This window comes from Symphalangus syndactylus, chromosome 21 (genome assembly GCF_028878055.3).
Source record: "Symphalangus syndactylus isolate Jambi chromosome 21, NHGRI_mSymSyn1-v2.1_pri, whole genome shotgun sequence".
Lineage (NCBI taxonomy): Eukaryota > Metazoa > Chordata > Mammalia > Primates > Hylobatidae > Symphalangus > Symphalangus syndactylus.
Window position 1 is genome coordinate 58125791 of NC_072443.2, and position 23425 is coordinate 58149215.

Genomic DNA, 23425 nt, shown 5'->3' on the forward strand with positions numbered 1-23425 from the left:
AATGAGTGGATGGGTGACTATGAATTTATAGGAGTCTTAAGGCAGGACTGATGTCTCTACCTTCTACTTTTTTGTTCTTGTGTGGCAGCAAGAGGCAGGAGTTGGCCTTGGATCCAGTCCCATGGCCAATACCAGTGCTCTCTCACTACCTCCAGCTTGTTGAGCTGGTCTCTTCCACAACTACCCTCAGCCATCCAGGCAGCACTGATCCATAGACCTCCCAATTAGCCGATGTCTTTTACTGAAAAAAAGAGTATTTGCAAGGATAGATTGCAAGGTCTACAAGATTCACAAACCATAGAGACCACCTAGTTCAGCCTCCTCAGTTTACTCTGAGAAATGGGAAGTGATTTGTCCCAAGTCACCCCATGGGTTAGTGAAGTTAGAATCCAGGTGTTCCAATACCTAGCTAAGGAAGCAATGGTTAAGAGGTTTGGCTCTAAAGTCCGACAGACCAGGTTGATATCCCAGCCCCAAAACACTCATCACCTGTGTGACCCTGAGCCAGTTAGTTAACCTCTCTGAGCCTCTGTTTTTCAGTCTATAAAGTGAGCATATCATTATTGCTAACATTTACTTAGCTAGGCTCAATGCTGAGTGCTTTCCCTACCTTGCTTTGTATGACAACCCACAGAGTGGGTGACACCACACCCCAAAGCATAGATAAGGACCCTGCAGTTGGAGCAGTTAGGGCACATGCCAAGAGTACCCGAGCAGATCTGAGGCCAAGTCAGGATTGGAACCCAGATCTGTACAATCCCAAGCCCAGGCCCAGGTCCCTGCCACTCAGGGCAGAGCCACACCTCTGCCATGAGGCTGTTTGTCCGAGGGCTGTTGTGAAGCTTAGACCAGCTGACGTGTGTACAGCACCCTGCACAGTGCTTGACACAGAGCAGGCAGGCGCTCATCCATGGCAGTCATTCCTCTGTTTCCCTCTGCTGCTCTTTCTGAGCTTTCCCCTCTGTAGTTTGCTATGCCAGCCACTGTCTTTCTTGACCCTCAACATCCCCTTCAGGTCAGCTGGCCAAGTAGGACCATTCCCATCTCGCAGCTAGGAAAACCGTGCTGCAGAAACAGAAGGGAACCTGCCAGGGTTGCTCCTCACCACCAAGTGGCAGAGCTGGGCCAGAGAATTCTGGAGGAATTCACCAAGCAGGCAGGGGGCAAGAGTATTCCAGGCAGGGGGCATGACCCTGCAAGGGGCCAGAGATCTTAAGATGTGTAGCTCACTTAGGAAACATGGTGATTTGTGGCCTGGGCATTTCTGCAGGGCCAGAATGACAAGAGGTGAGGCTGGGAGAACTGGGGGGAGCCAGTGGTAGCAAATAAGCCCCTAACGGGCTTTCTCCTCCCAGCGCTCAGAAGAACCACCCCAGGCACGGGTGGAGGGTGGTGCGAGGGCTGAGGCTGCAGGCTGGGAGGCCTCTCAGGGGTCCAGCCCCACCCTGTGCCCCATCCTTTCTGAGAATGGCAGAGCCTTTTTTCTTTCCATTCTTATTTCTAATCATCAGTAACTAAACTTGCCCTCGGAGGGAAGCTGCGTGAATCATCTTTTAGTCAGAAATTGCTTCCCTGCCTCAGAAATCCTGGCACACCCTCAGATTCCCTTTGTGGTCTCCAGTGCTTTGTACGTCAAGACTTCCACTAGCAGCTCTGGCTGCCCTGCTGCTCCTCCGAGCCACAGCTGAGCTTTCAGATGGAAATAGCTCTTTCCTCCACTCTGGAGGCACCACGTTTCCTTGGGAAAACATCCCCCTGTTCTGCCCATGTCTGTTCTGTGTACTGAAACCACCCCAGCGGACTTCAGTTTTCTACTTCACTAGACCTCTTTTAGAGGAGGTTGATACTACAGTTGACATTTGAACTATTAAACTGAGGATGGGCACTTGTGGAGCTGAACTGTTGGGAGTTTATGGCATATTTCTGAAACATAAGCCATTGAGAGAAAAGCAAATCTCCCTGGAGCCCCTGAAGTGGTTCTGAAGGAAGGATTCCCCCTGCAGGATGGTTTTCCTGAACAGATAAGCCAAGCTTCGCCTGGTGAAGCCCCAGGTCCCCAGCACACCCCATTCTACATGGAGGTGGCCACAAGGCCAATAACCCCAGAAGGGAGGAGGGTTGGCTGTGTTGTATTTCCCATAAATCTTAAAACCTAGCAGATAGTAGGGAGGGCCGAGGAGAAAGGGGAAGAGGGGAAGCAGAGACAGCCCTTGAATTCAGATCTCCTGAGGCCAAACCCAGGGCTCGATCTAATATTCGAGTGAGCCTCAAAGTCCCCCTAAGCCAGGCCATACCCCGAGACTTGGCTCCGGCCAAGCCAAGAGGGTCAGAAGGCGTGGAAAGGCATGGAAGATACTGGAAGGGACTTAGCAGGGCACTGAGGTTGGGAGGCGGGCCATGGGGTATGTGAAACAGCAGGGGCCTGGGTGTTGAATTCAACAAGGGTTTTGCTTTTGGTTTTTTTTGCAAACACTGTCTCTGGAAGAAGAGTTTAAAGGAAATCACTCCAGATGCGGAATTCCAGTTTTTAACAGAGCTGTTAGTCCTTTCACCCTGATATGCACACAGTGACACATACACACATACCACACACACCACACATACACCACCCATCATGCACATCCAGCACACAACACACACCACTCACCACACACATCACGCAAACACACAACACACATATACCACCTACCACACACATACAACACACAACACACACATACAACACCTACCACACACATACAACACACACCACATACACAAAACACACTACTCATCACACACACCGCACATACACCACCCATCATGCACATACAACACAACACACCACTCACCACACACATCATGCATCACACAGCACACATACCACCTACCACACACACAACACACACATCATACAAACACAGGACACACATATACCACCTACCACCTACCACACACACAACACACACATCATACAAACACACAACACACATATACCACCTACCACACACATACAACACACACACAACACTTACCACACATATAACACATACAACACACCACACACATACACCACCTACTATGCACATACAACATACACCACACATACCACTCACTACACACACCACATACACCATACATATAACAACACACACACAACACTCACAAAACAGACAACACATCACACACACCACACATACAACACATGGCAGCACACATACACCACTCATGAGACACATCACTTATCACACACATAACACACATACACCACCTACCATGCACATAACAACACACACTACATACACAAAATACATACACCACTCATCACGCACAACATATACCACATTACCACACCAAAAAAACACTAACCACACACAACATACACACACCACTCAGCACACACAATACACATCACAAACACATCACACATACCACTCACTACACATACAACACACAGACCACACATGTCATGCACATACAACACACACCACACACACCACTCATCACACAAACATACAACACTCACCACACACATACAACATACACCATACACACCACTCATCACACACACTACACAACACATATACACCACATATCACACACATCAAACACACAACACATGTACACGACCTACTGTGCACATACAACACCCACACAGCACATACAACACATACACTATACCAGTACATACCATACACATACAGTGCACAACACACATGCCACATACACAACACACACCATGCACCACACACACACCAAACATACCACAGACACACACACCAAACACATCATACACACACACACACCACACAGATACCAAGTACACTACACATGTACACACACCACAGACACACACTCCGTGCATCACACACACACACACACACACACACACCCTGCACTGGTGAGCTGGGGAAGGCTCCTGAGAGTCTACTCTCCCGGAGGGCAGCGCCTCTGCATTCCAGGGGGCTTCTGTTGTCCCGGACACCCGCACCCACCTCCCGCCCTCCCCGCCTCTGGGGAAGACCCCAGGGCTCACTGGCCCTGCGCAGCCACCTCACTCTCCTCAAAAGCCAGGCCTTTAGAAGATGGTTCTGGGAACCAAGTTCTGCCAAAATTTCGTGCCACCTGGCGTCCTGTTGGCAGCACCCCACACACAAACACAAAATTATTCATTGATTCACTGGACAAATGTTCACTGGAGGCCCTATGGCACTGGTGGGGTGGGGATGTGGGCGTGAATGAGGCAAACTGCCCTGCCCTAGTGACTCTGAGCCAGTGGTCTCTGCCAGGGAGAGAGGCAGGCTTCTGGGGGAGGTGCTCTGTGGGCTCAGGGCCCAGACCCCCTGCTTCGGCTCCTAGCCAAGTAGACCCTTCCTTGCCATGCAGCCTCGCCTCTCCTGGCCTCAGTTGTGCATGACTGTAAAATGAGAGGAAGAACAGCCACTGCCTCGCAGACAGCTGTGAGCCTATGATAAGATGATGCATGTGAAGAGCTCAGTAGAGTGGTGAGCACAAAGCAGGCATTTGGGGAAACGGGCATGACTGCAGCTGTTGAGGTTGGGCCTCCAGGCATCAGGGGAGACGTCATTGCTGATGCCTGTCCTTAAAGGATACTGGCTAGGTCACCAGAGACAGCCAATTAGCATAAAGTTGTTTTCTAATGGCCTCTTAGAAAAATCATCACATTGCAGTTACTGCAGTTTACCATGCTATGGGGTTCATTTGGGAGCTTTTGTATTTTTTTATTATTATTATTATTATTATCATAATTTTTTTTTTCCCAAGATGGAGTCTTGCTCTGACGCCCAGGCTGGAGTGCAGTGCCACAATTTCGGCTCACTGCAACCTCCGCCTCCCGGGTTTGTGTGATTCTCCTGCCTCAGCTTCTCGAGTACCTGGGATTACAGGTGCCTGCCACCACTCCTGGCTAATTTTTGTATTTTTAGTAGAGACGGGGTTTTGACATCTTGGCCAGACTGGTTTCAAACTCCCAACCTCAAATGATCCTCCCGCCCCAGTTTCCCAAAGTGCTGGGATTACAGGTGTGAGCCACCACACCCAGCCTGTTTGGCAGCTTTTTAAGTTATTTTTTATTTTAAAAATTTACATAAAATATATATATACCATAAAATTTACAAACTTGACCATTTGCAAGTATATAGTAGTATTAAGTACATTCACATTGTTGTACAACTCATCTCCAGAACTCTTTTCAGGTTGCAAAACTAAAACTCCGTACCCATTAAATGGTAAGTTTCCATTCCCCTCTCTTCCCATATCTGGCACACACCGTTCTACTTTCTTTCTTTTTTTTTTTTTTTTTTTTTTGAGACAGAGTCTCGCTCTGTCGCCCAGGCTGGAGTGCAGTGGCGCGATCTCGGCTCACTGCAAGCTCCTCCTCCCAGGTTCACGCCATTCTCCTGTCTCAGCCTCCCAAGTAGCTGGGACTACAGGCACCTGCCACTGCGCCTGGCTAATTTTTCGTATTTTTAGTAGAAACAGGGTTTCACCATGTTAGCCAAGATGGTCTCGATCTCCTGACCTCGTGATCCGCCCGCCTCGGCCTCCCAAAGTGCTGGGATTACAGGCGTGAGCCACCGCGCCCAGCCCACCATTCTACTTTCTGTCTATAAATCTGACTGCTCCAGTAGCTCATATAAGTTGAGTCATACAGTTTTTGTCCTTTTGTGACTGGTTTATTTCACTTAGCATAATGTCCTCAAGATTCCTTCATGTGGTAGCATGTATCAGAATTTCCCTCCTTTTTAAGGTTGAATAATAGTCCATCGTATGGATAAATCACATTTTGTTTATCCATTCATCTGTCGATGGACACGTTGGTTGTGTCCAACTCTTAGACTTTGTGATTAATGCTGCTTTGAACATGAGTATACAAATATTTCTTTGAGTACCTGTTTTCAATTATTTGGGGCATATTCCCCAGAATCAAACTTTCTGGATCATATAGTAATTTCATGTTTAATTTTTTGAGGAACTACCATACTGTTTTCCGTAGTGGCTGTACCATTTTAGATTCCCACCAATAGTGCACAAGAGTTCCTGTTTCTCCACATCCTCACCAACATTATTTTTTGTTTGTTTCTTTTTTTTTAATAGTAGCCATCTTAATGGATGATACATGCTATGGTTTTTCTTAATCCCATTTTTGCAAATGTTATCCATAACTTGTAGCTCTTCAAGTCATCATTCATTGATCTTAACTCCATTCACTTCCCAGCATCCCAAAACAAGAGCACGAATTGTCCTCTCAAAGGTACGATCATGGCTGCACCAAGCATTCCCTAAAGGCCCAACACCATGCAGAGAAATGTGCTGGACCAAGCTGGAACTGGAATCAGGGGCTTTGGGGCAGTCCCAGGCCTGAGCCTCTGCAGGTCCCTGACTGGGAGCAAGTCCCTTTTCTCCCCGGGGCCTGTTCTCCATCCCTCAAAACAGGAACGATACCAATGCCTTAACTCCCTTACAGAGTTGGAGCCCTGGAGATAAAAAGGCTCGTGGAAATTCTACAGCAGGAGCAAAACTTCTGGGTTTGTCAGGATCTTAAAAAGCCAAAAGAGAAAAGGGGAGGGTCCCTGATTCTTAGTAATGCATGTAGGCGATTTCAGAGCTCAAGTTCATGGAAACAAATTGAATTACGGAGGAGGCAGCTCTGCCATTTGCAACCACGGATTGTTTGAAATCCTTTTAGAGGAAAATTAAAATATTTCACAGAGGGTAATAAAATGCTGGGTGTTTTGCAGGCATGACTGCTCAGCTGTCTTGGGCAAATAAGTAATTAGGCATTTTTATTTAAGTCCTCTGTGTCGTCATTTTCTTTCATTAGTAGAGGGAGAAAAAACTGTTATGGAAAATACATAAAACTCTGGAAATCAACAGAAAGTTAATTATAAAATTGCAAATATATACATATATGTGTGTGTGAGATATATATATATATATATATATATATATATATATATATATGTATAGCACATAATAATAGCATACTGCAGAGAGAAAGCGAAGATCTTAGAACTTATTTTCCCAAACTTCAGACATGGGAAGCTGTGTCAAATATTCCTCTGCTTCTTAGTAAAACCTGTCAAAGAGCTTGGGAGTGGGGCATTTTTCAAGGCACAGGATGCCTTAGGTCAGTATGGCTGTGGGAGCCTGGGAGGTGCTCTGAGCCTTGCTCCCTATCCACGGCCCCCGTACCATCCACCGAGGGACCTGCAGTTCTTCCTCACTCTACCCTCCCTCACCACATCCACTTTAAGGAGAGGGTTGATATTTCTCTGCGCTAGAAAGCATGTGCTCCAGCCTCTCCATCTTACAGATGGGGAAACTGAGGACCTGGTTTAGGTTCAAAGGCTCTTTTTTTTTCCTATGCATCCCCAGGTCTCAGGACCACTGCGTGTCAATGCCTGTATTCCCCCCATGTGAATCGGGTCTGCTCCTTGGGCCCGAGCCCTAGCTGCAGAAGAGGGAAGAATAGGCCAGGGATATATCCAGTTGCTGACAGAGGGTCTGCCCTGTCCCTGCACAGCCAGTCCATGCTGACATCTTCCTGAGTCCACCTTCTTCCTGCCTGGGCTGCTCTTTTGGGTAATACGAGGGAGACTGAGGACGAGGATGCAGAGGGCTCCTTGTGAGAGGTTCATCTGGTACTTCAGGGGGACACAGGCGTGTTCATAGCTATTTTGTCTTCAGAATCTCTCTAGAGTTTAGGTTTATCTCTGGTGTCTTTCACCACCCCTGAAGCCAGCTCCATCTGAGTCGCCCATATGAATGTTAATAAGTGGCATGAGTGGGTGTGTGCGTTGGGGTCGGGGGGTGCACGTGGGAGCCACCTGCAAATCTGCACTTTCACAGCCTCCTGTGAATCCCACATCAGTGCCCATATGGAGGCATCTCATCCTTACCATTAACCAGTCTCCCTCACCACTCTGGTCTGCATTAAGCCATCTAGCAAACAGTTAATAAGCACCTGCTGTGTGCTGGGCTTTGCACTGACCCTGAGAACCCAGAGAGGAATAGAATGCAGCTTGTTTACGCGAGGGAAGAAAGACTCACATGGCAGTTTTCAAAAACAAGGAGATATTTGAGCTGGTCTTTAAAGGACAAGAGGAAGTTTGCCTGGCAGGGAAGGGAGAGGGACCCACCTGGGAGGAGCAGCAGAGGTGAAGGCACAGAGGCATGAAACAGCCCGTGTTCAGGCAGCCATGCGAGGAAGTGACAGGTGCTGGGGAGATGCAGCTGGTGTTCTGGGAGTCTCCAGGACAGGAGCTAATGGTGTTCTCACGGCCCTGTGAGGGGCACAGGGCCAGCATGAAGCAGGTGCCAAAGACTGTGTGTCTAATGTGTGCAGGGGAGAAGGAAATAAGGGAGGCACTCAGGGAAGGGATAAGTCTTTGCAGCGTATTCATATCATGGCATCTATAGAGCAGTTAAAAAGGAACACACTAGAGCCATAAATATCAATGAATCTCAAAAGCAGTGTTACAACCGGGCGCAGTTACAGCCGAGCACGGTGGCTTACACCTGTAATCCCAGCACTTTGGGAGGCTGAGGCAGGTGGATTACTTGAGGTCAGGAGTCTCATTAGGCTAAACTGCATGAACTTGCCCATATTTGACCATTTTTGACATTCAAAAATAGCAGTTTCCACTGGTTCAACCTGATTGAACTCACGAGGGACAGTCTGTCTGTCTCATGAAATACCACTCAGCAATCAAAAGGAACAGATTATCAGCACATACAGCAGCTTGCCTGGATCTCAGGGGGATTCTGCTGAGCAAAGAAGCCAAGCTCCGAAAGTTACAGACTATGATTCCATTTACATAACAGGCTGAAAATGATGAAAGCTTGGAAACGGGGAACAGATTAGTGGTTGCCATGGCCAGGGAGTGAGGGGAGAGAGAGGTGACCATAGCTTTAAAAAAAGGGTAGTACAAGGACCCTTGTGATGAACTGCCCTGAATCTTGACAGCGGTGGTGGCCACATTAACCCACACGTGGTGCCGTTGCATAGAAAATACACACGCATACACACACACAAGCTCATGTAAAGCTGGTGAAATCTCAACAAGGTCGGCTTCCTTGTGTCAGCATCTCCATCTCAGTTGTGGTACTTGTGTTAATACTATGGTGATAACATTGGGGGAACTGGATGAAGGGTATACGGCATCTCTGTATTGTTTCTTATTGCATGTGAATTACAATTATCTCAGAATTAACAGTTAAATACACACACGGTAATGATTAATGCTAAATTTAAGACAGAAGTTGTTTCTGGGACAAGGAGTGAATTATGCATATGGGGAGAGATTTGCAGAGGGGATTCAACTTTATCTGTAATGTTTTACTTCTTAAAACAGAAAAATCTGAGGTAAGTATAGCATAATGTTAAGATGCTACAAAGCTGGATGGTAGGCACATAACTTTGGTACATCATTTCTTTTTCATGTTTGAAATAATTCATCATTTTTTTAAAAGCTGATCTTGCTTCACTCCTTTCACCTGGAGCCAGGACTGGACCTGGGATGCAGAGCCCTGAGGGTGCAGGGGATGGGCCAAGGGCTCCCTGAAGGCTCAGCCCCCAGCCCAAAGACCACCTAGTGGCAGTCCCAGAGCCTCAGTGGCAGCCGGGGCAGAGGCTCCCCTGACACAGGCCCCACCAGGTGCCAGCCGCTCCTGCCTCTCTCCGCAGCCCCCAGAGAAGGAGGGCGCCCTGCCTCGGCAGGTGGGCAACAAGACGGAGTGCGGCCTGCTGGGCTTTGTGCTGGACCTGAAGCAGGACTACGAGCCCGTGCGCAGCCAGATGCCAGAGGAGAAGCTGTACAAAGTGTACACCTTCAACTCCGTGCGCAAGTCCATGAGCACTGTCATCAAGCTGCCCGACGAGAGCTTCCGCATGTACAGCAAGGGGGCTTCTGAGATCGTGCTCAAGAAGTAAGCGCTGGGCAGGGCACCGGGGCTGAGGGCTGTGCCCTGGTGCAGGGAGCTGGGGATGTCAGAGTCATATAGCACAGGCCACCATCCAGGCCAGGCTCAGCAGCCTGCCCAGAGGGAGTGGCCATCTAGCACCCAGAGCCACAGAGGGCCCTGCCCAAGGTCATCCAGCAAGACTCATCTTCACTTTCATGCCCCTTGGCCACTGTGTTTTCCACTATATCCTCTTAAACATTTGTATAACCAGAGTCCTCCCCATTCTCCTCCCTAAGCCGCTGGTTCATCAGGAAGCCATTATCACACTTAGATCTCTCTTATTTCACTTCCTTTAGCATAGAGTCAGTTGATGGTAGCTATTTTCATTATTAGCCACAGTCCTCTGACTCCAGAGGAGTGCTGGAAATAAGCCTGGTGAACTAAGCAAATCCCTTCCCCTCTCTGGCCTCAGTTTCCCCACTTGTACATTGAGGGGATTGGTCTAGCCACCAGTGGTTCTCAACCCTGGCTACACATTGGAATCACTCTAAGGAGTGTTTAAAAAAATTGATTCCTGGATTCACCTCAGACAAATTGAACTGGAACCTCTGGGGCAAGGCTCACACATGGATATTTATTAAAGGCTCCTCCAAGCAACTCTAATGTGCAGGCAGGGTCAAGAGCTACTAGCCTGAGTTTTATGTGCTTTGTAAACCATTTCAGCTGTGGGAGTGTTATTTCAGATGAATCTTGTGAGTATATAATACATCAAAGTAGGGCTCTGCTTGCTGAGTGGCCTGGGCAAAAATTGCAGAAAGGATGCCTGATTTCACCCTGCCTGGGGGATGAACTAGATGGGCACTGGATGACCAGCCACAGCTAGCTGGGCATCACGAGGGTGGGGAGGTGGTCTCTAAGCCTTTTCAGAAGGAGCATTCCTTGGGCTCCCCATCTCCCTTCCATCCTCCCCCAGGTGCTGCAAAATCCTCAATGGGGCGGGAGAGCCCCGTGTCTTCCGGCCCCGCGACCGGGACGAGATGGTAAAGAAGGTGATTGAGCCCATGGCTTGCGATGGGCTCCGCACTATCTGCGTGGCCTACCGCGACTTCCCCAGCAGCCCCGAGCCGGACTGGGACAATGAGAATGACATCCTCAACGAACTCACCTGCATCTGCGTGGTGGGCATCGAGGACCCGGTGCGGCCAGAGGTAGGACCCACGGCCAGCGAGCTCAGGGAAAGGGGATGAGGCTGGGAGGCCAGCCACCTGAGTGACCTGGCATAAGTCACTTCACCTCTTTGAGTCTCAGTTTCCACACAATGCCCATGGGGATCTCCTTCCTTGATCCTCATAAGAGGATTGCCCATGAGAAACAGTGTAGACCACACGCGGCATGGGTCAGCCCAGAAGGGCACAGAACCCACAGGTTGCCAGCAGGCATTGCTCTGCCTTGGGGGCAGTCCTCGAGCTGTCCAGCCAGCCACCATGAGCTCTTCCTTCTGGTCCCCCAAGGGACAGGTGTAGGGGCTGCCCTGCCTTAGAAACCTCTTGCCCTGCAGGAGCCAGGATCTCCTGTAACAAATCCACAAACGTGGATTCCAGGGTCCCTACAAAGGACACACCCAATAGCAAGGGTCATTGCACTCAGGAGAACCCAAAGTGTGGTGTCCCTGTCAGTATTTATAGTTCTCCCAGTGCAGATGCAGTTTACCAGCCAGTTTACCCTAGCAAGTTGGCCTAGGAACACAGCTGAGAGTCTACTTTTATCAGATTTCCAGGGGAACAGAGCTAGAAAGTTAAGGTCACATCCTCAAGCAGAAGGGAAGGGGGCTGACAGCACCCACTTCACAAGGATCAAGGGAGGTGATGCCTATCAGTACACCTAGTGGGATGCTCAGCACACAGTAGGTCTTCAGTCTCCTTTAGCTGAATCTGCACCTGAAGGGGGAAGACCATGAACTCAGTGCTGGAGCTGCCGGGGTCAGGGGAGGATGGGATGTGTGTGGTCTGTGGGGCTTCTGAGGCTGAAGAAAGGCTGTGGGGAACAGAGGAAGCTGTCCTGAATCTCCAGAATGGTGCATGGGCAGGCAGAGTGAGTCAGCTCACACTGTCAGGCCCCAGGGGAGCACCACGGGCATGAGGCAGGGTGCAGGAGGGGCTGGCTTCCACTTCCTCCCAAGACTCACTCAGCTGCTAGGTCCAGACCAGATGCCCTGGCCAGGCCCTGGCTGGGTCCAGATTGGCCTTGGCTGTAAGATTTGGTGCTGATGCTTTGAGGGCCCACATCCTCCACTCCTTAATGGACCTACCCTGACACCATTCTCTGGGGGTCTCTGGCTATTCCCTACTCCTCTCTGAGCCTCAGTTTCCCTCTCTTTAAGGTAAAAGGGATAGACAAGATGCCCTCCAAGTTCCTGGCCCTGATGGTATAAGATTCTGCATTCCAAAGAAAAATGAAACTAGGAGGTCACAGGCATTTCACATTTTAGGCAGCAGGGAGAGGGTTCAAAGTGTGAGCTCAGACATCAGACAGATCTGTGATCCTGAGTGCCAGCACAGCTGGCTGTGTGACGTTGAACCATTATATAACCTCTCCAAGCCTCATCTGCAAACTGGAGATAATAATAGTATCACACACACCCCCTCTGGGATATCATGAAGGCTCAGATCATGCATCTATGAGCAACAAGCAGAGTATCTGGTACAAGATAGGTGGCCTACATACGTGGGTCCCCTTCCTTCACGCCCTCTTCAGTAGATTTCATTACCCTAGATCCAGGGACACGTAACAGCCCTAGACATACAGCCTAGCCTACCAAAGGTGTTCAATGAGTGTTTGCGGAATGAATGAATAAGAATGAATGGGACTGGACCCCCAATCTTCCACACCATGCCTAGTGCTCCTCTCTCTCTCTGTCTCTCTCTCTCTCTCTGTCTGTCTCTTTCCCTCTCTCTCTCATACACACGCACCCTCCTTGGGGGTGTCATTGTGGCTTCCTCACTCCTATCAAGATCCTAAAGCAGCAAAGACAATTAATGCCCCTGAAGCTTGGCAGTGGAGCCCACACATGCTTTCCTGCAAACCTCTCTCTCCATGGACAGACAGGCCTTTTATCAGCCTCCCTGTGGGACACCTGCTCATTACCAGCCACTAATGGGTTCAGGCCTCACTGTGATGTGTTATCTCGTTACTGAAAACTCTTCATCCTTGCACAGCACTTGAGGCTGGCCTGCCCACACCCTGTGGCTCCCCTGTCCTTCCTAACCCCACAGCCTCCCCCTTCCCGGGCCCTCCCAGAGCTCCTGGCTCACCACCCTGCCTTGGAAACATCCCTTAGGTGAATGGAAGACACGGGCAGGCCCAAACTGTTATTTGACCATGACACACAATAAGAAATGTATTTTATGTCATGACTCAGTAAACACACACATTTCACCAAAGCAAGAATTTCACAAAATAATGGGATGCACTTAACTATTTTCTGCTCTTCTATTTCTTTGTTTCTTTTTTAAAATGTTGGTCACCACCCGCTAAACAAATTTCACATCACTAACAGGGCATGACTTGAGGTTTGAGTGACTGATCTAGTCCAAGCACCTTCCCCCACAAACTCCAATTTCCAGAAGAAAACACCGAGGCCCAAAGGGGGACAGTGATGTACCCAAAGTGGCTGAGTGAACCCAGATTAGAACAGGTTTTCTGCCTTCCTGCCTCAGGGCCTTTGCCTGGTTGCCACACACACACACACACACACACACACACACACAAAGGATAAGTAGTTCTAAGTCAAGAGGATAGGCAGATGAGGACAAGGATGAAAGCTCCCCATGCCCAGGTTCTGAGGGGGCAGAGCTGGGTTCCTGGCATTTTCTGTTGACAGCATGGTCATCCAGAGAAGTTGGCTGCGGGCACAGACTCTGGGAAAGGGGGGCCTGGAGCCAACCCCCAACCCCAACTTTGCCGCTAACAAGCCACTTCCCTCTGTGAGCCTCAGTGTTCTCAGCTATGAAATGGGAGGTCAGCCCAGTTGCCCCTTGGGTCCCTCCCAAGCTGTGACATCCCCAGAGAGAGAGATAGTTGACTGGAAGACTTACCCTCCCATCTTCCCTCACTTCCTTCGGTCAGGGCATCCACCTGGGCCACCCTCTCTCCTGTTGCCTCGCCCCTGGGATGTCTATATAGGAGTCAGAAACTGTCTGACAGCAGCAACTTACTCAAGTGACACAGCAGACTCAAGCGACATGGGTTCTAATTCTGCCCCTGCCACTCCCTGACAGATGGCCTCAGTTTCCCCACCTGAAAACTGAGAGAATCAGACTGTCCAACATTCACAGAGAGGGACACAGCAGGGTTGCAGGTGACACCACTTGCAAGCATAAAAGCTCAGACATGTTGATTCAGCATCTCCTAGTGGGGTGGGATGGATGCAAGACCCAAGGAGACGGGTGGGTGGGATGGATGCAAGACCCAAGGAGACGGGTGGGTATGGTTTTGTTTATTTGTTTGTTATTTAGGTAGGTCATTCCTGCCCCCTCTAGCTCCCTGGTTCCCACCTCAGAGGTAACCACTATCCCCAGGTTTTAGGGGCGACCTTCAGGGAATGTGTGTGCTTATGGTGGCCGTATTTTTGTCAAGCTCCCCGGGGCTCTGTCCTCCTGGACTCATCCCTTTATATAGAATTCTTTGTCACCCTCTGTAAATCTCACAGGTGAACTCCCTTCCCGGTGCCTCCAGCCTAGGAGGCTCAGCCAGAGGGAAAACCTCAGCCCAGACCATCTCTAGGGTCCTGCAGACACAGTAAGATTCATTTTGCAACTGCAAGAAAACAATCTCTACCTCCCTCGGTTTCCCTGGCTGTCAAGGGGTTGAATCTCCACATTGCCTTCCTCCCACAAGAAGACCAAAGGGTAGAACAGATCAAAACACCCTTGCCAAAGCACCCCACTGCCAGCCCTTACAGTGGGTACATTTTCCAAGGCTGACTGAAGTCAGTGCTGATAAAGCCATCAGGAGAGCAGCGGTCTGGGATTTGCCGGGTTATCCGGGGGTGTTTGAAGCTCTCGGAGTCACAGACAACGGCTGTCACCAGAAACAACAGATGTTTAAAAGCCTTTATTTAATGAAAACAGGAAGCACCCATTTCCTGGCTGCTTTTCCTCAGTGAGAAATATCTAGGATAATTTTAGCGAAAGAAGTCATTTTTTCCCAAACTTATTTATTTTTAATTTCACAGTAATTTTATTGATGTGGGAAGCATATTTCAACTGGATCGATGCCTCTGGGGTTTGAGTCCTAATCATCTCTGGATCCTCAGTGTCCAGAGCAGTTAGATGCTCCAGAGCTGTTTGTCCATTAAGTAAATGAGTGAGCAACAAAATTAAGTCCTGAGAGCAGCTTAAGAAAACATCCCGTTGGGCTGCAGGAATCAGGAATGGCTTCAGGAATAGAGAGCATTTCACTTATAAGATGGGAAAGACTTGACACATAGAGGCTAAGGGAGGGAGGGCATTCCAGGCAGAGGGGACAGCATGAGCAGGGCAAGAAGGCAGGAAGGGATGCAGAGTGGCTGTGGCCTCGTGCATGCCCTGTTGCATTTATGAGAGAAAAGGGAATTGGAAAAGGTGTGCACGTGCCCCTCCTGTGTGTGGGCTCTGTGTGCCCTGTCATAGAGTTCCTCCCAGCCTTGCTGAAGGGTGAATACTATTGTACCCATTTTACAGATGAAACCAGGGCTCATGTGAGACCCTAGAGCAGAGTCCAGCCCAGCCCATTGGTCCCCAAGCCCTGTCTCCACTGCACAGAAGAAAGTATAGGGTCCGTAAAAATTAGCCTCATTTTTCTCATGAAGCCAACTTGCTTGGAGAGGCCCAGAAGATGGCTGATTTTGGCTCTGGGAGACAGTCTTGAAAGTGAGTCTTTCTAAAACGCAGCACCAATCACCTCATTCCTGGCTCAGAACTTCCCACAGTTCCCAGTGCCTGAAGGAGCATATCCCTGGTCCAGAACCTTCTGCCCCTCTCCAAATTCATGGTCTCCAGTCCCTACCCCACATCTTCCCTCAGCCCCTCCAGATCACCTGCAGCATGGCCCTCAGACCCGTTCATACCTCAGGCCTTCTCTGCCAGTGCAGAGTGGACAGTTCTCTGTGGCCAGGACTAATCTGTGTTCATCTGTATAGCCTCAGCCCTGGCATAATGCCAGAAACCAGAGCCTCAGTTGGCAGTTCAAACATCCGCTCCTCCAGGAAGTCCTCCTTGATTTCTCCTCCCCACCCGCTTTCTTCTAAAGCAACAGTGCCCTCTGTGCTCCTTCAGTAGCACGTATACTCAGCAGCACAAAACCCCCTTCTGTGTTCCCAGAGTCTTTTGTATAGGCCCGTGCCAAAGACCCTGCCTCCAAACAGAGTACTGGTCTGACACAGGGTAATGCTCTGCTATCTGAAAAAAGAAAGATTGTGTTAAAAAATCAGCTAGACCTGTTCCACAGTGGAGCAGTGGGCATTAGAGGGAGGGAGCGCCCTGTCATCAGGGGTGTGCAAGCAGAGGCTGACCAGCCCATCTGTTGAGGACACCTGGGAACAGATCTAGGCAATGAGCAGAGGGTTAAAGTCAAGGACCCAAAGTCCTTTCCAACTCCAAGACCTCCAGCATCTTTGAAACCAAGAACCTAAATTCCTCCTTTTGGAGGCAGGAGCCAGATAAGCTGTGCGTTCCCGGGAAACAGCAGCTCTTTGCTGTTCTCAGGGGCAGGAGACAGCGGGGGCCACAGCCCAGTTTACAGCCACCATGAGGATATTAGTGAGTTATATAAACAGGACCTTGGACATTCCACATCCCCACTCCCTCCAGCCCTGTAAGAATGAGGTCACGTTTGCTTATGTGATTAGCCGCTGTGGCACGAGGCAGGGGCCTTGCTCACGTGGCCCCCAAACCCCGAGTGGGCACTGGAAGGCTTCTCCCCAGGCCCTGGAAATAAGCCCCAGAGGAGGCTGGTGGTCAGCTGGCCCTACTCTAACCCTTCAACAACGGGGAGATCACTACCTGCCACCACAGAGCCGGTCTCTTAGACAATTCCAGTAGCTAGAGAGGCCTCCTTACTGGGACCCTGCCCCTCCAGGGCACCCGTTCCTCACGCCACAAGACAGCCATGCTCAGAACTGCGGGTTTCCTCTTGAAGGCATCAGGGTGGGACCCCTGAAAGAGAGCAGCCCCACAGGCTGACACTCAGGCAGGTCACTGGTGGCCAGGTTAAGGAAAGAGGGGCCAGGCAGTGCCCTCTGCACAGGGTACACAGGGAGGGTGGTGCCCTTCCCCATGGCCCCTGCCCTCCTGCCCAGAGGCAGGCTGGGCAATGACCCAGCTTGAGACGATGGTGGTGGGGGCTGAAGGAGTGGCGGGTGCTGTCGATGGGGTGGACACAGGCGAGAAAGTCAAGGCCGATTCCTTGTTCTTACCATTGCTGAGGGCAGAAAGGAGACCCCGGGCAGGAGCTGTCCCAGTCAGGCTTGGCCCCACCTTCTAACTCTTTGTACTAGTTTTCTAGGGCTGCTGTAACAAAGTCACACAAACTGTGTGGCTCAATAGCAGTTTGTTGTCTCACAGTCCTGGAGGCTGGACGTCTGTTTGAGACCAAGGTGTCAGCAGGGCTGGCTCTTTCCAGCGACAATAGGGTGGAGCTGTCTCCGCCTCTCTCTCAGCTTCCAGTGGCTCGCTGGCCACCTTTGGCCTCCTTGGAGTGTAGAAGCAGCACCCCGATTTCTGCATGGCATCTCCTTTGCATATCTTTGTGTCCAAATTTCCTCTTTATAAGGACACCATTCCTGTTGGATTAGGGCTTACCGTGATGTGCTCATTTTAGCTGGATTTACTGCTATAATGACCCTATCTCTAAGCAAGGTCACATACACAGGTACTGGGGCTTAGGGCTCCAGTCTGTCTTTTGGGGGGAATATAACTCAATCCATAGTCTTCCAACTCCCTCAGCAGTGGCTTGGCAGGTGGATGCTGGAGTGCACTCCTGGTCACTGTGGGGTGTGCAGGGAGGGAACGTCGGACTGAGCCCTTCCAGGCTGGAGATTCTAACAGGCTGTGGTCTTTCCAAACAACTGGATTTTCTGCCCTTGACATGTTCTCTCCCACTGAAAGACATTCTGCAGCAAATATTGTTTTATTATTTGTCACTGCCCTCGTGTAAGAATCACTCGTTCCATTGATTTCTGTTGTATATAAAGGGCTGCCCCAGCTCCAGGCTGGTTTCCTCTGGGAAACCCTCAGCTCTGCTCAGGGCCAGCTGCTGGGGTGGGGCGAGGCTGGGAAGCCTTGTGCCTTCTGATTGGCTGGCTCTGATCTGGCCTGATTGTCCCAGATATCCGTCTGTCATTACAGTCAGAGAGGACAGAACCTATCCTTATTATTGCAGAGAAATAGTGTATTTTACATAAGCGTAATTCTTTATACATATTCTAAACCCGTGTCACATTCTGTAAGTAAAATGCCCCCAAATAAAAATGTCCCCCCAAGAAACTGAAAATACACAAATAGATTTGTCAAGTTTGCAGGAACTGTGTATGTGGATGAGGCAAAGACAAGTTCACCTGGCCAAGCTTACCTGGGGCTAGATCTGAGGAGGCGTTCGTGGAAGTCTTTCCAAAGTCTTCGCCCAGGTCGAGACAGCCAATGGTTCTGTCTCAGGATGGACTGTCATGGTCAATAGGTGGTAGCCACCTGGGACTCTGTGATGAGAACCACATCAGGGTTTAATCAAAGGATGTGTGATCAATTAACAATGCCTGCCGTTGGCACAGGAAGGGAGGCTGTGGCCCATGTGCCATATGTGTCATCAGTATCTAATAGTCATCTAGTCCCCTTTCAGTAGAGCTGCCTGTGAGAAGGGCTCCTCTGGAATCCATGAAGGCAGGGGGAGTCTGCCTGAGATGGTGCCCTCCCCCATGGCCCCTGCCTCCTGCCCAGGTCCCAGAAGCCATCCGCAAGTGCCAGCGGGCAGGCATCACGGTCCGCATGGTCACTGGCGACAATATCAACACGGCTCGGGCCATCGCCATCAAGTGTGGCATCATCCATCCTGGGGAGGACTTTCTGTGCCTCGAGGGCAAGGAGTTCAACAGGAGGATCCGCAACGAGAAGGGGGAGGTGCGTGTCCCAACGTAAAGCATCCTCAGGGTAACGCGCTTAGATGGGAGCTGGGAGGTAGGGTGCTGCATGATTGTACAGAAGCCAGCCAGTGTGCTGCTAAGAGCCCAGTGACTCTGGGCATGTCCCCTCCCTTCTCCAGGCTTCAGTTTCTCTCCCCGACCCCACCGACCCGCCCCCTTCCCCATCCCTCTCCAGATTGAGCAGGAGCGAATTGACAAGATCTGGCCAAAGCTGCGGGTGCTGGCTCGCTCCTCCCCCACGGACAAGCATACCCTGGTTAAAGGTAAGACTTGGGCGGGCACGGGCAATCCTGAAGCCCAGCACCAGGCCAGAAGCCGGGCCCTCCTCTCCTGGCACTTGCAGCTTCTTCCCAGAAGGGAAGAGCCCCTCACCCCTGACTCTCCACACCTGGGCACAGCCTTATGTCACCCCCTTTTCAGCCCTGGGAGCCTGCAAGGCACCAGAAGGAGATGGGGCTAAGTCTTCTCTGTAGGCCTCCAACTCCCCTAGGAAGCAATGCACCTGGGCCTCTGTGGGGTCCCAAACTCCTGGCTCAGGGCTGAATGGGGCCCACAGATGTGTTCTATGTGGCCGGTACAGCGCCTTTTTAAATGATGAATTTGAAAGATGACGCAAACCCTGCTCTCTCACCTTTGACACAGTCCTTACTGCTGCTTGTTGCCCGACACTCAGCCTACTTCACTCGTTCTCAGTCTGGTCTCAGAGCTTTAAGTCTCTTGGTCTGTCTGGTCCCTGAGGCCCCCAACCAACATTTGTGACCAGGAGCCCAGGGATGCGCTCTCCTGGGAATAGCCACCTGAGGGATGAGACCAAAAGCCAAAGTCTTGCTCCTCCCTCCAGAGGGAGGGTACACCACCTGCTGAGCCTAGGTGGCCAGGTGCTGGGAACTCTTTATTTTTATTTTATTTTATTTTATTTTATTTGAGACAGGGTCTCCCTCTGTCGCCCAAGCTAGAGTGCAGTGGTGTGATCATAGCTCACTGCAACCTCAAACACCTAGGCTCAAGCCATCCTCCTGCCTCAGCCTCCCAAGTAGCTAGGACTACAGGCGTGTGTCAACACGCCTGGATAATTTTTTTTTAATTCTTTATAGAGACAGGGTCTCACTATATTGCCCAAGCTGGTTGCAAACTCCTGGCCTCAAGCAGTCCTCCTGCCTTGGCATCGCAAAGTGATGGGATTACAGGCAGGAGCCACTATGCCCAGCCAACTGGGTATTTTTAGAGTCACATGGTCCTGGCTTTGCCTCTGACCTGCTCTGTGGCCTTCGGCAAATCCCACTCTGGGACTCAGTTTCCTCATTTGTAAAATGGCTATGGGAGCAGGGGTCCACCGGAGATCAGCCCTAGAACATCTCGGATTCCTCTTTCAAAGGTGCTGCCCAAGGACATTAATGGAAGCAGATCTGGCCTGGGAGAGAAACCCAGAACCCCAGAACCACAAGGGAGCAGAAGGCCCCCCGCCCATCCTTATTCTTATTCATTCACTCATTCTCTCCATAACTGTTTACTGAGGTCCTGCTAGGTGCCAGCCCTGCTCAGGACAGGCCTGGTCCTGCCCACGTGGAATTCATGGGCCAGGCTGCATGCAGCAGGCATTGAATAAGTGGTCCCTGCATAGAGCGAAAGGCTGCACTGCTGGCAGGGGTGCTCGGGGCCCGACACTGCCTCTAACTTGGACTAGAGAGGCTTTAGGTCACAGGCCGTGGAAGGTGGGATGGGCTCCAGGGTTGGTAGGGCCTGTGCTTGAGGCAAGGCAGGGAACTGCTCTGCAAAGGGCTAGAGGCAGAAGATCCCCAGATGCCTTCAAGGATCTGGGCCAGGACCTCGGGGCGGGAGAGGGAAGCTACAGGAAACTGGAGCAGGTGGGAGGGCAGCAGATCCTGCAGGGCCGCCAATGCCCACCACGAGCACCCCGCCATGGCCTGCACCGTGTCACCAGGCACGGGAACATGGGAGGGTTTAGAGGGTAGAAGCATCATTTTAGAAAACTTACCCTGCAGTGGAGAGTATGGCCTGGCAGTGGAGGGACCCACAGGATTGTCCCGCTTAAGAGTTGTCACCTGCCCACAGTGGTGACACCTCAAGTGGAGCTGCCAGATGCGAATCTGAGAAAGTTTGGGTGATGGAGGGGTCTGGGCTGGGTGGTGGTTTGCATGTCATGGAGGGATGAGGAGCAGGAGGGTCTGGGATCCCATCAGTCTATACCTGTTGGAGAAGAGCATTGGACATCGAGCGAGGAGGGAGAGCAGGCCTGAGACAGAGTCCTGGGTGGCACATGTGGGTGGAGAGAGAGGAGCCACAGAAGCCAAGAGCTGCCTGAGTGATGGTGCAGGCTGAGGACGTACAGAGGAGGCCAAGGAGAGGAGGCTAGAGGGGCAGGAGGATGGCCAGTGGGGAGTGGTGCCGGGAAGACAAGGAAGGAGGCCTGTGGAGGAGGAAAGTGTGGCCCACGGTGGGAATAGTTGCTGAGAAGTCTGCAGGGACAGAACAGAAATGTGACCAAAGGAGGCGGCCACAGGAAGGCCCCTGGTGACTGCACACAGTCAGGCCACCCCAGGACTGGAGGCGGGGAGGGGGTCTAGGGAGAGGTTTCCTCCCAGCTTTCCGCACAGCTCGAGCTATGCAAAGATCTGCACCACCTGGGAGCCACAGGGCAGAAATTCGGCCCCTCCCTGCCTTGGAGGAGCGCCCAGGCTGACTGAGGGAACTATGGAAACTCAGGCCTAATGTCCCAAGGGGACAGGCCTGGGGAGGCTGAGTCCAGGATGGTGGAACTGAGGGGTCCAGCTGGGTGGGAGCAGCTCAGAACGATTCCCACAACACACGGCACTGCGGCTGGGCCTGAAAGAGGGTAGAGCTGCAGGGAGCAAGCAGGTGGGGGGCACAGTGCTCCAAGTTATGGAACTCAGCGCCTCATTCCACAGGCTGCTGCTGTCTGCTAGGCACAGAGCAGAGAGATGCGCAAGGATGGAGCAGCACGTAGAGTTACAGGGATCTGATTAAGGGCAGGCAGGGATCCTCAGAGGGTCAGAAAGGCTTCCTGGGAAAAGCAGCCTCTGAGCCAAACATACAGTACAGGTGGGTGACAGGAGTACCTCCAGCCAAGAGAACAGCCTGCTCAGACACGGGGCCAGTGAGGGCTAGCTCTGTGGGACTGTAAGCACAGATTGAGGGTGGCCAGGGGATGAGAGAAGAGAAGAGGTCAGGGTGTGAGTGAGGCCTGGTCACAGAGGACTTCATAAGTGGAGCTAAGAACATGGATGTTATCCTGAGGCCAAGGGGAAAAGCGGGAGAACGACGTTCCGGGGATGGGTGGGGGATGCGACTGGTTCAGACATGCGTGTTAGAGAGATCCTGGGGTTGCTGTGGGGAAGCAGGTTGGAGGGGGAGCCCAGAGTCAGTGAGAGGAAACGCAGTGATGCTGGTGGCAGAGGGTGGAGACAGAGAAAAGGAAGGCTTTCAGTGGGATTTTGAAGCCAGAATTGGCAGGCCTTGGTGATACATCCAATGTGCAGAATGAGAGACTCACGGATGCTGATACCCAAATTCCTGTCGTGCCCACGGACATCCCTGCTCGCAAGCCCCATGAATGAGGAGTCCCACCAATTCCACAGGTCCCCACCGATGACATCCTTCACCCACCCTTTTCCATTGGCCCCAGCTCAGCGACTGGGGCCACATGTCATTTCTTCGTTCTGTTATTTGTTGAATGTTTTATTGAAGATGCACGTCTGGAGGGAGGTCAGGGCCAGAATGGTGGGGCAGAGGTCATTGGCAAATGACAAAGCCAAGGCCTCCTCAGCAAGCCTGGACTCCCCAGGGAGAAAGTGCTGGCTAGTGGCGTCGTGAGGAACAGATGATGAGGTCCTGCTGAAACCCTGGGAGCCCTGCAGAGGCAGAGGGGGCCCTGAGCACAGTTAGAGGACACAGTGTTTCTGGTTAGGGTGGGTGCCAATGTGGCCACAGGTTGCAGAGAGCAAAGAAGGGGCTGGAGAGGTGAGCAGGGCCCGGGCCACAGGGGGCCCCAAGCCGGCACCAGCCCAGTAAGGAGCCCAGCGTGACCTGCTGGCAGCTATAGGCCAGCCTGGAGCTGGGAAGAGCCTGGATGGAGGGGGGAAGCTGGACAGGGATCAGAGAGGAAGCTGTGCCCAGCCAGGCCCCTCCCGAGGACCAGGGCTGGCGCAGGCTGCCTCCCACCTGAGTGGCCCAGGGCCTGAGCACACTCCTGCCCCAACAGGCATCATCGACAGCACACACACTGAGCAGCGGCAGGTGGTGGCCGTGACGGGGGACGGGACCAACGACGGGCCTGCACTCAAGAAGGCCGATGTGGGCTTCGCCATG

At 51.4% G+C, this 23425-nt stretch overlaps 1 protein-coding gene across 12 annotated transcripts in view; it reads left to right on the plus strand.

The window, feature by feature from the left end:
• Positions 1-23425, plus strand: part of ATP2B2 (ATPase plasma membrane Ca2+ transporting 2) — a 126042-nt gene that overhangs the window by 84672 nt on the left and 17945 nt on the right. For all 12 annotated transcript variants that reach the window (XM_063630704.1, XM_063630703.1, XM_055260184.2 and 9 more), the window contains 5 exons: positions 9689-9930; positions 10880-11114; positions 18876-19055; positions 19254-19341; positions 23319-23425. In XM_063630704.1, coding sequence (XP_063486774.1) covers positions 9689-9930; positions 10880-11114; positions 18876-19055; positions 19254-19341; positions 23319-23425 — 852 coding nt within the window. The remainder of the gene's footprint in view (positions 1-9688; positions 9931-10879; positions 11115-18875; positions 19056-19253; positions 19342-23318) is intronic.